Here is a 14829-nt window from a genome sequence, read left to right on the forward strand (position 1 = left end):
AATCTGGTTGAGAGATGTTGGCACCTTAGACCAGGGTGACTATAGTGGGATGGTGAGAAGGGACCAGTTTCTAGATGTGTTTTGAAGTTGAAGCTAATAGAATTTTTTAATTGATTGGAGAAAAAGAAAGAGTCAAAGAGGACTCCAGTGTTTTTGCCTGAGCAATTTGAAGGATGAAGTTTTGAGATGTAGAAGGCTGTGAATGGAGCCAGTTTGCATGGGAAAACGAGGCATCCGGTTTTGGCCCTGGTAAGTTCAGGTGTCTGTTACATTCTGCATGGAGATGTTGAGCACGTGATTGGAGGAATTGAGAGCCTAGGGAGAGGTGGGAAGGCCCAGTATAATTGTGGGTGTTATTAGTATGGAAATACTAGACTGCTTGAGATATCAAGAGAATGAGCTGAGGGTGAGTCTGGGCACTCCAAAGTGCCCTCCAAATGGGAGGTTTTGAGAAGGAGTGGTCCTTAAAGTAGGAGGACATGTCTCTGGATCCTTGAAGCAGTTGGTTCCAGGTGGTTGGGATTGATCAGATCTGTCAAAGGCAGTCTGGTAAGATGAGGCCTGAGATGACCACATTGTAGCAAACAACATGGAGGTCATTGGGGATGTGGACAAGCAGTTTTGGTGCAATGATGGGAGCCAAAGCCTGACTGGAATTTTTTTAGGGGAGAATTGCAGATTAGAGGCATTAAGTTGTGGGAGCAGAGGAGTGGAGAATGGGGACAAAACCATTTTTATTTTCAAGATGGGGAAAGTTCTATCATGTTGGTATAGCTGATGTGAAGAATCCCAAAGAGGTAGTGTTGATAATCAGTATGTACCAAAATTTCCAAAATTCAGAAATTTTAAAGATCACCTGTCATTTGGATAATCAAGAGCAGGCAACAAAAGCAACAAAGGGCTAAAGTGGAATTTCATTCTTTAAAATTTCTTTCTTAAAATTTTACAGAATCATGATTGTAAGAATTGAAAGAACTTTGAGGATCTAAGACATTGGGTGGCTTTCAGAATTTTTAGCTGGGGACCTTTTTCCAGTGAAATCTCAGAGAAAAGTCTAACTGTATGCAGATCTTAGTGGAACTGCCAGGATTCCTTTACTAACCCTACTCCCAACCCCATCTCTTGCAGATGATCCTGAGGACTCAAAGGGAACATGTAGGTTGTTTAGAGGAAAGATTCAAAAGTACTGGTTTAATCCAGGCACCCCATTTACCAGTAAGGAATCTAGAGGTTAAGATTCTTGCCTCTGGAGAAACATAATATTCACTTTAAGAACTGGAGGAGAAGCCAGTTTTCTGAGTTTCAGGCCAGTGGACTGTTTACATTTATCCTTGCTGCCTGTGGCCATGCTCCTTGCCCCAAACAGTGCAGGACTCTTGAATGAATGAATGAAGTATTGAAGAGGGACAAATGACTTAGAGAGAAAGAGCCTGAGGCCCAGAAGTTGCAATATCCAAGGATAAATGTCTCCCTTTCACCTGTTCAGGTCCCCCATTTGGGGCCTAGGTTTGTGCTGTAAAACACTTGTACATTCATTTATGTTAGTCTTACCAGTTGGGTGTGGTCCTCATAGGTTGTGTACCTCAAATGCATATGGAAAAATCTGTTAGTGGACAACTTAAAACTCTTGTTGAGTTTTATGGTTTATGCTGCTTATATGCGGTTTATTTGCTCAGTGAAGCAAAGTAATAAGAGAACCATTATGCAAGGTTAGTCTTGATAAGTATATATTAAATGCTCTGTACTATCCAGTTACCATTACATTCAAATACATTTATTTAAAACCTATAGATTGAGAGCCATTAATAGTCCTCAGCAAGGCGTACAAGGTTCTTCATGACTGGATACCTGCTCCCTACCTCCCCTGCCTTATTTTCACATACAGTGACATCCTGTCAAAATGAAAGTTAGAACACCCCAAGGAATCACATTCCCACCCACCCATTGCTTTTTCTGTTTCTTGATCAGTGCACTGGTTATATGGATGTTCTTTTTTTCTTTCTCTTTGTATAAACCCATTGACGTGGATCTCTCTCTGTCTCTCTCTGTCTCTGTCTCTCTGTCTCTGTCTCTCTCTATCACCCCCACACACTTATACATACTGTACTGCAAGGAAATATTTTTTATAGTGTCAGAGTGTATCAGTCCTTATGCTTGATATTCTTTAATGCCTCAGATCTCATAGTAAAGCAGCTTTCTGTTCAGTGGCTCACAAGCCTCCACAGGCTTGGCTCCACCTCATGGCAGACCTGTTTCATTGGCCACTCCCCTCAGGCAGTTACTCAAGCAGGTACTACCAGCTGTATCCCTTCTGTTACTACTGTTCCACCCATGGAAGTGGTCAGCATGTACTTCATGAAATGAAATGTAACTGAAGTAGTGTTTATCCTTATGGGGTTGGAGCTGTCTCGATTTCTGTTTGGATGATGCCATGGCCAATTAGGTATTTTATTAGCGCCTTTAAAATTAGGATTGTGTGGCACCTGGGCAGCTCAGTTGGTTGAGCCTCCAACTCTTGATTTTAGCTCAGGTCATGATCTCAGGGTCGTGAGATCGAGTCCCACATTGGGCTCCACGCTGAGTGTGGAAGCTGCTTGGGATCCTCTCTCTCTCTCTCTCTCTCTCTCTCTCTCTCTCTCTCTCTCTCTCATATTCCCCCTATGCCCCTCCTCTGCTCGCGCTCATGCTCTCTTGCTTTTCAAAAAATAAATAAAATTAGGATTGTGATAGATTTATAATTCTACAAACATTTGGTTCTCACAGAGATTTTCTGCCTTAAAATAGGACTTTATATTTTTCTTGATTATAAAATAATACTTAAAATTATCAAGGAACTTATAAATTACTAGTGACCCCAGCACCCAGAAGTAGCCACTATTTATATTTTGATCGCATACTTTCAAACTATTTTCTCATGTGCATTGCATATATTGATATGCCTTTTTTGTTCCTCAAAGTATTTTAAGGTAGTTTTTACCTGCTTGCTTTTAGTACTGTGCTAAGAAGTTAGTAAGAATACCTCCTCATATTTTATATACAGAAAAACACAGAAACAAATTCACTCATTAATTGGTTTTAAACACAAAAAAGTAATAGCGCTGTTTGCCAATTCAAGTCCTAAAGGACTTTTGCTGACTTTTAAAATGCCTTATGGTGTTTTGATGCAAGTTGGGCAGTGTTTAAAGCTGCTCCAAAAGGTAATTGTAGGACTAGAAGTCTAAAGCCTGAAAGTACCTTGGAGTTTTAAGAGCACATTTTTCACTTATGGTTTTCAGATAATTTCAGACACATTAAAGTTATCTTTTCAGCACCATATTGGGAGTGATAAGCCATATCATAAAATGGATTGAGTTAAAAAAACTTTATTACTATCTTTGATGGGAAGCTTTTCTATGTTAATCTTATTATATGGGCAGATATCCTTTTATCATGCCATATTCATCTTTTTGAAGGACAACTATGGTTTTAGTAGCACCATTTAAGATATGACTTTTATGAAATGCTTGTGGGTAACTTAATTCATTATACAGAATATAAACCTTCTAATTAAATTCCCCTTTGTTCCAAATTTATAACCAGGAGAGTCAGCTCTGTCTTTGAGGGAGGGGGGAGAGCATCATTAGTGATACAGTGGTCTTTACATTTGACTTTCGGCATGCTGTGTAAATCACTATATGATATTAGGTGAGGCACATGCAACTTCTGCAGACCTCTTCCCTCAGATTTCGAGAGAGATCAGTGTGCTAATATGTAGATATTAAGTCTCTTACAGGTTACTCAAAATGTATTCTTTGCATTGAAAAATTTTGTAGGAGAATATGCATATTATCAATCATCCTTATGCCATTCATATACTGTCAAAACCTGACATTTGAGAAGAATAGCCCTAAGGATTAGCTTTTCATTTCTGAAGATTCTCAAAGCCTTATCTTCATAATTTGCTAAATCACTACTTTCTGGTGCTGTCATTCTGGCTCCAGTATTCTAACTTCACTGAAGGCTGATAAAAGAAATAACCATACAGGGAGCTCTTTTCTCTTTGTGACAAAACTGGTGTGTAAGATAGCTTCCATACTGTTGTACGGAATTCATACAACAGTATGTTGTAGTATTCCATACTGTTTAATAAAAACAGTTATGGACGTTTTTAAGTCTTAGAAGCAGGAGATTAATTGGAATGCCTACCACTATCAGCTATCGACGGCTTGCCACCATGCCTCTGGTTTCCTTGTCTCTGTGGCAGCTCATTTGCTTGGACTTCATCTGGTTTCCTTGTCTCTGTGGCAGCTCATTTGCTTGGACTTCATTTTTTTTTGTTTTCAACGTTTATTTATTTTTGGGACAGAGAGAGACAGAGCATGAACGGGGGAGGGGCAGAGAGAGAGGGAGACACAGAATCGGAAACAGGCTCCAGGCTCTGAGCCATCAGCCCAGAGCCCGATGCGGGGCTCGAACTCACGGACCGCGAGATCGTGACCTGGCTGAAGTCGGACGCTTAACCGACTGCGCCACCCAGGTGCCCCGGTTGGACTTCATTTTAATGGCTGGTTAGTAAAGCTTTCTTAAGTCACAGAGTTGTTCTCTTTTCCCTTGCATTTTTTCATTTTTTTGGTTTGTTTTTTACTCATTGATTTTCATTTTTATTGGACTTTACCTTGTGTGGGGGGTAGGCAATGTGTATACGTTAATAAAAATATTGTTGTCATCTCTATACTAGGAAATGTAAACTTACATAGGTTGTGGTAAAATTGTTTATACTGATTTTAGAAGCCTATTAATTCTTCACCTATAGGTTACTGACAGCTAAGTTTAATCTCTCTTATTCACAGTGTAAGTACATAGAGAAGGCCCCTATTACTGAGAGCAAATTCTAGATTTTTATGTCAGAAATGTTGCAGCCAGAATCACTCTCAGTTTTCAGGTTTGTGAATGGTAGAAGTGTGAACTGAATGAGCCGATGTTGCTGTATGAATTTTAACTGAAATAGCTACCATAGACTACTTTGCCAGTTCACAAAAAAGGCTGATTTTACAGCTGTGATGTAATACTGTATATAGGTCCTTATTTTGTGACTGAGATTATATCCGTGAAAACTAAGGTTTTACAAAGAGTGTAGGAAAAATTGAAACCAATGTTTTGTTCCCTGTCCCCCAGATTTATTGATAATATAATTGACATATAACATCACATAAGTCTAGGATACAGCATGTTGATTTGATACACTTCTATATTGCAAAATGATGACTGCTATAGCATGAGCTAACACCTAGGTTAGGTCACCTAATTACTATTTCCTTTGTTGTGGTGAGAACATTTAAGATCTACCCTCTTAGCAACTTTCAAGTACTTTTTATTGTCTTAACTAGTAGAATGTTAACTCTACCAAGTCTATTAACTTTGGTCTCTGAGATGCAAGTTTGTTCTCTAGGAAGTAAAGATTGAGCATTTATCTTTGAATCCTGTTCAAGTTTAGGTGTAGAATATAAAATTGTTAAGCTACTGGGAGGAGGCTCCAGGCCCAATGTGGGGCTCAAACTCATGACCCCAAGATTAAGAGGCACATGCTGTACCAACTGAACCAGCCAGGCACCCCCCCCTCCATTTTTTTAATACAGTGTTTTTTTTGTGTGTGTATAAGTTTGGAATTCACAGGATAATTCTTTTCTGTTTTCCTCTCTAACATAGTATACTCCAACTGGCTGATATTAATTTATACATAATTGGAATGACATTTAGGACAAAAAAGTTTTTCCTTCAATTTGATAGAAATTTTGGGTTTTATGTTCCATTACAGGGAATTCATTTTTTGACTTTGGGTAAGTCAGGAATTCTCTCTAGACTATTTCCTCATCTGTGACATGAGAGGTTGGACCACTGTGTCTCTAGGGCGCTCTTAACATTAGAATTTTATGAATCTATGACAATTCAAAGTCACAGAAGCTCATCAGAAGCTTTATGTAGGAACGTAGAAAAACTAAAGAAGACCCTAAATCTGGATGAAATTCTCTATTACTAAGAGTATATAAAGTGATTATCTAAAATCTGTTGCTGATTCTGGAGTTTTTTTGTTTTTTTGTTTTTTTCATAAGAAATAGAGAGTTATGGCAGAAAGGGATGCCATTTTCTTCATTTAAAAAGTCCCATCTTTAGGGGTGCTTGGGTGATTCAGTCGGTTGAGTGTCTGACTTCAGCTCAGGTCATGATCTCACGGTACGTGAGTTCGAGCCCCGCATTGGGCTTTGTGCTGACGGCTCAGAGCTTGGAGCCTGCTTCAAATCTGTGTCTCCCTCTCTCTCTCTGCTCCTTCCCTGCTCACGCTCTGTCTCTGTCTCTCAAAAATAAATAAATGTTAAAAAAATTTAAAAAGTCCCAACTTTATTTTTTTTTTATTTTTTTTTTAACATTTATTTATTTTTGAGACAGAGAGAGAGCATGAACAGGGGAGGGTCAGAGAAAGAGGGAGACACAGAATCTGAAACAGGCTCCAGGCTCTGAGCTGTCAGCACAGAGCCGGACGCAGGGCTCGAACCCACAGACTGTGAGATCATGACCTGAGCTGAAGTCGGACGCTCAACCAACTGAGCCACCCAGGCGCCCCCAAAAGTCCCACCTTTAAAGAAGAGAAATTATTGAAGTATTACAGATTTTTAAATCATATCTATAGGTCCCAAAGGAAAAACTAAGTTATGTAGTTAGTTGTTCTTTCAGTATTACACGTCTGAAATCACCACAAATTTGGTAGCCAAAATATTTCCAGTGTTTAAACAATCTTTGATATCCTTCAACTTCTGGCTTGGCAGAAATACTCAAGTTCCATAAAGAATGGATGAAATATAGTAAGAAAACATTTTTTTATTCTTCTATCTTCTTTCTCTCACTTGAGTTTTACTTCATTGAGGACATTTTCTGTCGTTAGTGGGTCAAAATGGAGTTTGGGGTCACAACTGTGGTCACAAAGCTTCTGAAATACCCTATTGGCAGTACAGAGTTGTAGCAACTGGGCCTTATGTCCTGGAGTCATCAAAATACCTGCCTCTTTTAAGAGATACTTTTTAGTAAATTAGCAAATACCAACTAAACATTCCAATAAAATATTATTAGCTAAAAAAGGGGGGCTTATTAGGGCTTAATATAAGTAAGTTACCTAATTCTCACTAGGCAGTGGTTCTTCATCCTGGCTGTGCATCCGAATCATTTTAAGGATCTCTAGAAACAACCACTGCCCAGGCTGTACCTTGGGCCATTGAAAGCAGTTAGACTGGGACTCAGGCATCAGAAATGTTGAAAGATGCCCCGGTGATTCCAGTACACAGCTGAGGTTAGAGTCTCTCATCTAGGGTTCTTAGTTTGTTTCACATACCACAATAAGCTGGCTATTAGAGGACCACTGAACACTGGGATTTTGGATAGCAAAGTGTGGTGGAGATGGCCTTGCAGGGTGAGTCAGGATCAAGTTGAAAGCCTGCCTCTGTTGTCACCAGTTGTGTTACCTTAGACAGATGTTTTACTCTGCAATTTCATTCCAGCTTTAGCATTAATCTTTAACACTTAATAGCATTATAGTGATTTTCTATATCCCATCAAGAAGTCGATAGATTCAAAATTTCATTCCAGTTGTTTTGATTCACATGGCCATGTAATGGAAAGACCTTTAGTTTGATATTTAGCTAATGACTCATCATTGAGGAGATTTAGATTTTATGAATTTGAAATTCTATGGATTGCTGTTGATGTTTGCACTAAGAACTAAGAACTTTCTAAGCACATTACTAGCAAAAGCCTTATTAATGCATCCTGAGTTATGTTAAGCCTACTTAAGAAAAGAAACTGTTTTGGGCTCCTGTGTGGCTCAGTGGGTTAAGCATCCGACTTAGGCTCAGGTCATGAGCTCATAGCTTGTGAGTTCAATCCCTGTGTTGGGCTCTGTGCTGACAGCTCAGAGCCTGGGGCCTCCTTCAGATTCTGTGTCTCCCTCTCTCTCTGTTCCTCCCCCACTCGCACTTTGTCTCTCTCTCTCTCAAAAATAAATAAAGATTAAAAAAAAAAGAAACTGTTTTGAGAACCTTGTTACATATGTGGACATCCTCATTACAAATGAACCTTACACATTTGTGAAAGCACACTTGGAAACTGAGAGGCAGTTCTGGAGAGAGCCTGCGACCAGAGGTAATGGATTTGGACACACATCTGAATGTTGCCATTTATTAGGAGTTTAATTATGGACAAACCACTTAATCTCTGAGTCTTAATTTCCTCATCTATGAAATGGGAATAATATCTAACTTAATTATTTCACAGGGTTTTTATGAGGCTCAGATTAGATCATTCATTTATTCAACAAATATGTGATTCATTGAGTTGCATTCACTTGTTGGGCAGCACTCTAGATATGAAGGAGATAAAGAAGGAAAATATGTCATTGGAAAGAGTTAGCAAATATATTGGTCACTTCTCATATGATTAAAAAAATTCATGTTGTGAGCCCTTTGAAGAGGGCTTGCTCTTTCATTTCTGTGTTTCCACGTCTCAATACCTGGCACATAACAGAGAAGGGGCTAAAGTATTGATTACATAAATTCATGAATCACATAATTCATTTCCTTGAAAACATTTTGTTCTCTGGACTGGGTCTCCCTTGAACAAGTTGAAATAAGTAAAGTGTGGGTGTGGTTTCATGTTCCTGCTGGTTTAAAGTTCCACACAAACTGGGATGTGGTAGTCTAACCTGATATCCTTTCAATCCATAGCAATGGTTAATCTTTTAGATGGAGTTTGATTCAGTTTAGGTTAGTATTCCCTTTATTCCAGTTACCATTTCAACAACATCAGCCTGTTTTTGGCTAATGTCCTTTTCATGTTTGGTATTAATCTGAACTGTAATATTTCTTTTGGAAAGTAAGATAAATTCTTTTCTTGACATCCCTTTTTTCCATTAAGTAAAAAAAAGTCACTTCATAAATGTGATTTCAAACAGCTGGATTTTAATATTTCTACCTTATGAGAAGAGCATTTGGCATCAGCAATGTTCCTACCACATGGCTTGGATCACACTCTGTGCACAAATTTTTTAACCCAGACCCTGTGGCCGGCAATGAACTTGTAGATGTGCATTTGGGCTGTGTTCACATGCTGTTCTAAATTAGGTCAGGGGGTGGGCTCGTGTCTTCTATACTCTTTGAGGAAAATGTGAACAAATGGAGAATTGTAATATCCTTTTCATACTGGGCCACAGAAATATTTTGAGGATTTAAGTTCTGTCTCTTTGCAACAGGTAAAAGGGTTATTTTCTTTGCAGCCCCGTTTATTGTTAGCATAACGGGAGGAGGCCTTGGTGTGTTGATGCCCAGTCTTTCATCTGAATAATGGAATTTTAGAGTTGAAAGGACCTAGGAATTGATCCAGACCTGCCAGCAATATTCTAGACAGACAAAATTGAGGAGAAATGAAGAGGCTGTGATAGTCAGCATCAGTAGTGATCTGAGACGCTTTTCCTGAAGTTTTTTTTTGTACCCAGTGATGTGGACATACTGTGCAAGTTCTGCCAGCTTTTGTGGGTGCTCCTGGGAGAAAGCTCACTGTCAGAATGCAAGGTGATATTCAATGTAAGATATACATAGATGTTTATGTGCTCATGTATATATAATTGTGTAATTTCCATTATTCTTAAATGCTTACTTTGATAGTAACGTGTTAAGTTTGCAAATTTATTTTAAAGTCTTGTAAAAGTAAATTCCATTTTCACATACTGATTTGTAGAGATTTCAGGGATCCCATGTTCAGTGTGGCCTATAGGGATTTGGGCTGGGCTCTATCATATTCTGTAAGTTACTCACATGGCCCTTGGCATTGATGTTTCTTAGCTAGCAGAGAGCACACGTTATTTTCCTATGCTTTATATTATAAAGTCAGTGCTCCCCTTGCTTGCTATTAAAATAGGTTTTACTGAGGCACAAGATAAATGAATACCAGAGAGGTTAAATATTTTTCCCAGAGCTTCACAACATCCAGTGATGAGTTGGAAATAAAATATCTGAGTCTCCTTTTGTTAAGCCTGAGCTCCCAAGTTCTTCTGGACTTGTGCTGCTTCTTCTCAGGGTCCCCACATCCTTGGAGGCTTGGGAAACTGCCACAGACTTTTTTTTTTTTTTTGCTGGGCAGGTCATGGAAAGAAAGCACCTGTATTACTTATTTTGTGGGTTAGAGACATGGGTGAGTAATGTACAGCAGGCTCCAGAGTGCCCCTGGGACACAGTCTTGTGTATTTCATAAGATCCTTACCAAGATAGCCCTTTCTGAGTTCAGTTTCTTGGGATCTACAGATAGACTGATTTCCCAAACTGTCATGGTGCACAAATGCACAAATGGGGAAAAAAAAATTCAAGTATTGAATTCACTACTTGTATTGACTACTTTATGCTTTATATTGTGCTTTTCCAGAGTGCAAATTCACCTGCACCAGCGGTAAATGCTTGTATCTTGGTTCACTGGTCTGTAATCAACAGAACGACTGTGGGGACAACAGTGATGAAGAAAATTGTCTCCTGGTGACCGAGCATCCACCTCCCGGCATCTTCAACTGTAAGTCCCTCCTACTTACTTTGGTATCATTAAATTGGATGTGTTTTCGAAATAATTAGGAGGTGAGGTCATAGGGAAGTAGAAAGGATGTTGATTTTTGGTTAAGAAAAGAAATTTTATATTTTCACAAAGGGAGTGTTTTTTTCTTTCAGGATAGAAAGATGGTGTGTCTAAACTGGGAAATTCATCCTACTTTCAGAAATGGCCAGTGGCATTGTGTTTTAGAATAGGCTTTGGCTACTTACCTTAGAAACACTAACAGGATTGTAAGAAATAATATATTGATTTAATATTCATGCCAGTTTTGTAAAAAGTTTTAGAGTAATTTAAAATAATAATTTGAAAATAATTTAAAATAAGCAAAGAAAGATGTGGAGAGTTCATAATTAACCATGTACTTAAAATAATAGAATAGAAAAATTTATATGGGATGTGAAAAAAAGTTCTGATCATGTATTTTTCTGCTTGGTACTAGATAGAAAACAAATTAAGTGAGGTGTTTACGTGTCTGCATCCCAAGGCTGAGGCTTTGGCCATTTCTTATACTTGAAAAGGTGAAATCAGAGTTTGAAGTTCATTCATTTTTTGATCTCATGGTTTTTATGAAGAGGAAGGAGTAAGAAGGCAGCTTTGACACACTGCTGAACTTTTCTCTTAGGAAATTTGCCTTGCCTTTTCCTGTGTTTTCTTGAGCTGAGTGAAGTGGGTTGATGATGAGCATGTCTTTGCAATAGCACATCCAAGGGGGATGTTTGCTCCTCTTCATGGGGTCCTACTGAGATCATTTTATGAAATTCAGCTTCTCCCCAGTTTTACTGACATTATCTTGAGAAGTTATATTTGTTTTTATTTACAGATTTAAAATTTCTATTATGGCTATCATACTGCATAAATATTGATACTGTAATGTGAAATGGGAGGAGATTTTTTAAAAGAAATGTTTTTCTGTATTCCTGCTGTATTTTTATATTGAAGGCAAGCTCAGAAAATGGCCATGCCTAGTGAGTTTTAAGGCCTATTCTTATTTATGCTTGCTAAATTCGGGAGTCTAGTAGTGTAATAATTCTCTTCATGTCAGTTTGCATTTTCTTATACTGAGTGTTCTTAGAGTCCTATCTCTATACTTTAAGAAGACAATTTAAGGTTAGGAGGAATGCTTTCCTGATATTTGGTCCTTGTGTCTCCTGTGGAGATTTTTTCAAAGCTTGTGCCACATCTTGGTTGGGGAGAGCAGAGTTCCTTTGACTTACCAGAAGCAATAATTGAGTAGCCCTTGTGGCCATAAGTACTGTAATTTTCATAATGCAGCTTGTTTGGACACAGGGAAGGGATCCCCACAGTGAACTGTCCTGCCTGCTCCGAGTTTGACTTTTGGGTTGGGATCCTGGCCATGGCACTCACCTAACAGTGGGGCAGCTCTTTGACTTTATCTGCACAGTGGGGCATGAGGATGGGTATTGTGAGGATTAAGCGGGATGGTCCACAGAAAGCACTTAGAATCTTGCTAGTCCTAAGCACTTGATGTAGGTCAACTAGACTCAAGCCAGGGGGTCTTAGAAGGAGAAGAACAATGTAAAGGCAATTTCTTATTTTGTTTTCTCTAGACTTGAGTAACAGCAAACATATTACATGATAGACTATGGAGAGAATATTACAACTGTGTGGTATTTTGACTGGTTTAGAGAGTTCTGTGTGAAAAGCAAGCCAACCGAACCTTTGTCCCTCTAAGCTTGGGCACTTCACAGACTGTTTCTCTGTATCTTGAAGGTGCTTCTCCTGCTCTTTAGGATAATTCAATTGCAGTCCTCTTATTGTATTGAACCCTCTTCCCTCCACTCCCCCCCTTCTCCTCCCTTTCCCTTCCTTTCTTTTCCCTTCCCTTCTTCTTTTCCCTTCCCTTCCTCCCACCTCTCTCCCCTTCTTGTTAGCATTCTTTTCTGTTTTTTAAAATGTACTTTTCTTAAAGTTTATTATTTTTGAGAGAGAGAGAGTGAGAGCACAAGCAGGGGAGGGGCAGAGTGAGAAGGAGAGTGAGAATCCCAAGCAATCTCTGTGCTGTCACAACGGAGCCCAAGGATGTGGGACTCTGCTCATAAACTGTGAGATCATCTCCTGAGCCAAAGTGTCAGATGCTTAATTGACTGACACCCAGGTACCCCTCTTTTCTGTTTTTGAAAGCCTATTTCCAGGTAACTTTTTCATTCATTCATTCATTCATCCATTTTATTATTTATTTATTTATTTATTTATTTATTTATTTATTTATTTATTTATTTATTTATTTATTTAGAGAAGGAGAGCATGAGCAGAGGAGGGGCAGAGAAGGAGGGAGAGAGAGAGAATCCCAAGCAGGCTCCATGCTGTTAGTGTGGAATCTGACATAGGGCTTGAACTCACAAACTCTTGAGACCATGACCTGAGCCAAAATTAAGAGCAACCAACCAAGAGTAATCAACTTAATCAACTGAGCCATCCAGGCACTCTTTTCATGCATTTTTTTAACAGTGTGAATGCTTTAATTTTGCTTAAAGCAAGGTGAAGGAGTTACAGGTGTAAATGTTTCAAAGTTGCCCAGGCAGCTGCAAAAGTTTGTCCTAATAAGAATCTTAAGATCCTGTTGACAAGCTGTTGGTCCTTGATGTTCAGATATAACTAACATTTGTTGTGTCCTTGTAGCTAAAATAGGGCATTAAGACAAAAACTAGGAGACATAAGGACACAGAGGGAGACCATGGCTGTGACTTGGGTTCAAGTTTCAGCTCAAGGAAGTGACTAAACCACTTTGACCCTTAGTTTCCCTATCTATGAAACGGGAATTAGTTCTCAGTCATATAAGGGTGCTATGAGAATTTAAGTGAAATAATACACACAAAAAGTATAGTCTACATAATTGCATCATTACTAGCATCATCCCCTCTCATGGTGTGGCCATTTCTTGGAGAGGTGGACCACCATGGCTTTGTATCCTTTGTTTCTAATGTCAGGTTCACTCTTCATATGTTACAAAATTTTTCACGTGTCCAAAGGTTAGTTCATCTTCACAAATTCTAGATGTTTCCTACCTGCTCTGTCCCCTCCTCAGCTGAGAGCAACTTACTCTGATGTGGCCAGCGGCCCTTCTGCACTCTTTTGCCCCAGTTCTTCACAGCCACCAGAGGGAACTCAGCCCACTTGTCACATCAGGACACTTGCTCTGAGTTTGTTGTAGCTGGTGTGTTCTTTGTAGTCAGGAGTCTTTGGGAAAGGTTGTAGTTTCCCTGCTCTTTGTTGATGCTAGAAGAGGATCTAGTATTGAATCAATATATTTTCTTCCCCATACCCTATTGGGCAAGAATATAAACAAAGGATATGTTTCTTTCTGTTAATAGCTGTGTAACGAGGCTTAGAAGCTCTCCATTTGAAAGTGGGTTTTAATAGATCTCCCAATACATTTCCTATAGCAGATGGACAGTATGCCTTTCACCGAGTACCAACTCTGATGTTGAGGCTCCCCTTCCTCTCTACCTTGAGAACTTGAAGTTTTACAGGAATTCCTGCATATAAAATATCACATTCCAGAAAAACACATAGTGCTTCCTCCTTGTTCCTGTTTAAGAACAAGATCCATTTACTTGATTTGCTTTGTTTCCACCTGTAGGAAACATTTGGTGTTCTGCTATTTGATTGTGCTTATGGTAAAGCAAATTGGAATCTTCTGGATTTCCAGATGAGCTAGAATCAGTTTTATACCTATGTTATTGGCTGTGGGTGTGCACCATGGCTCAGATGTCTTGGTAATCTCTGTCTCTCACTTGGTATTTGCTAAAATTTACCATGAATTAAGGGTAGTAAGAAAATGTTACTGTCATTTGTGGAGTTGGTAATACTGATAATCATGGAGGCCCTTATAAGAGCTGTAAGTAGTTTTTCCTGTCAAAAAATGTTGTTGGAACTTAAACTGAGTGGTTTCACCTCCTTGTCTACTTTGCTAACTATGGTTAGGCTCTCCATCGACTGAGGCTAGCTTATTTTCCTGTTAGCCTCAAAGGATTTTGCACATATGGGGATGACTGGGCTGCTGTTGATGGCCTTGCAGAAAGAATTTTGTTGGATGCATCTTTTTATAGAGGAGGAAAAATGCTATCAGCCTAAATTGTCAGTTTTTCTCATGCCTTTTCTCTTGGCTGTTACATCAATATATTGTACTCGTGGGCACTAAAAATACAAATTATATAAATAAAATGATTTATTGTATAGAAAGAATTATTTTTG

The 14829-nt window shown here is 38.9% G+C and overlaps 1 protein-coding gene across 6 annotated transcripts in view; it reads left to right on the plus strand.

Moving 5' to 3' along the window:
- Positions 1–14829, plus strand: part of LDLRAD4 (low density lipoprotein receptor class A domain containing 4) — a 467289-nt gene that overhangs the window by 256238 nt on the left and 196222 nt on the right. For all 6 annotated transcript variants that reach the window (XM_040479478.1, XM_040479483.1, XM_040479486.1 and 3 more), the window contains exon 4: positions 10438–10578. In XM_040479478.1, the coding sequence (XP_040335412.1) occupies positions 10438–10578 (141 nt within the window). The remainder of the gene's footprint in view (positions 1–10437; positions 10579–14829) is intronic.

The sequence above is a fragment of the Herpailurus yagouaroundi genome, unplaced genomic scaffold (genome assembly GCF_014898765.1).
Source record: "Herpailurus yagouaroundi ecotype Mexico unplaced genomic scaffold, PumYag 142, whole genome shotgun sequence".
Taxonomy (NCBI): Eukaryota; Metazoa; Chordata; class Mammalia; order Carnivora; family Felidae; genus Herpailurus; species Herpailurus yagouaroundi.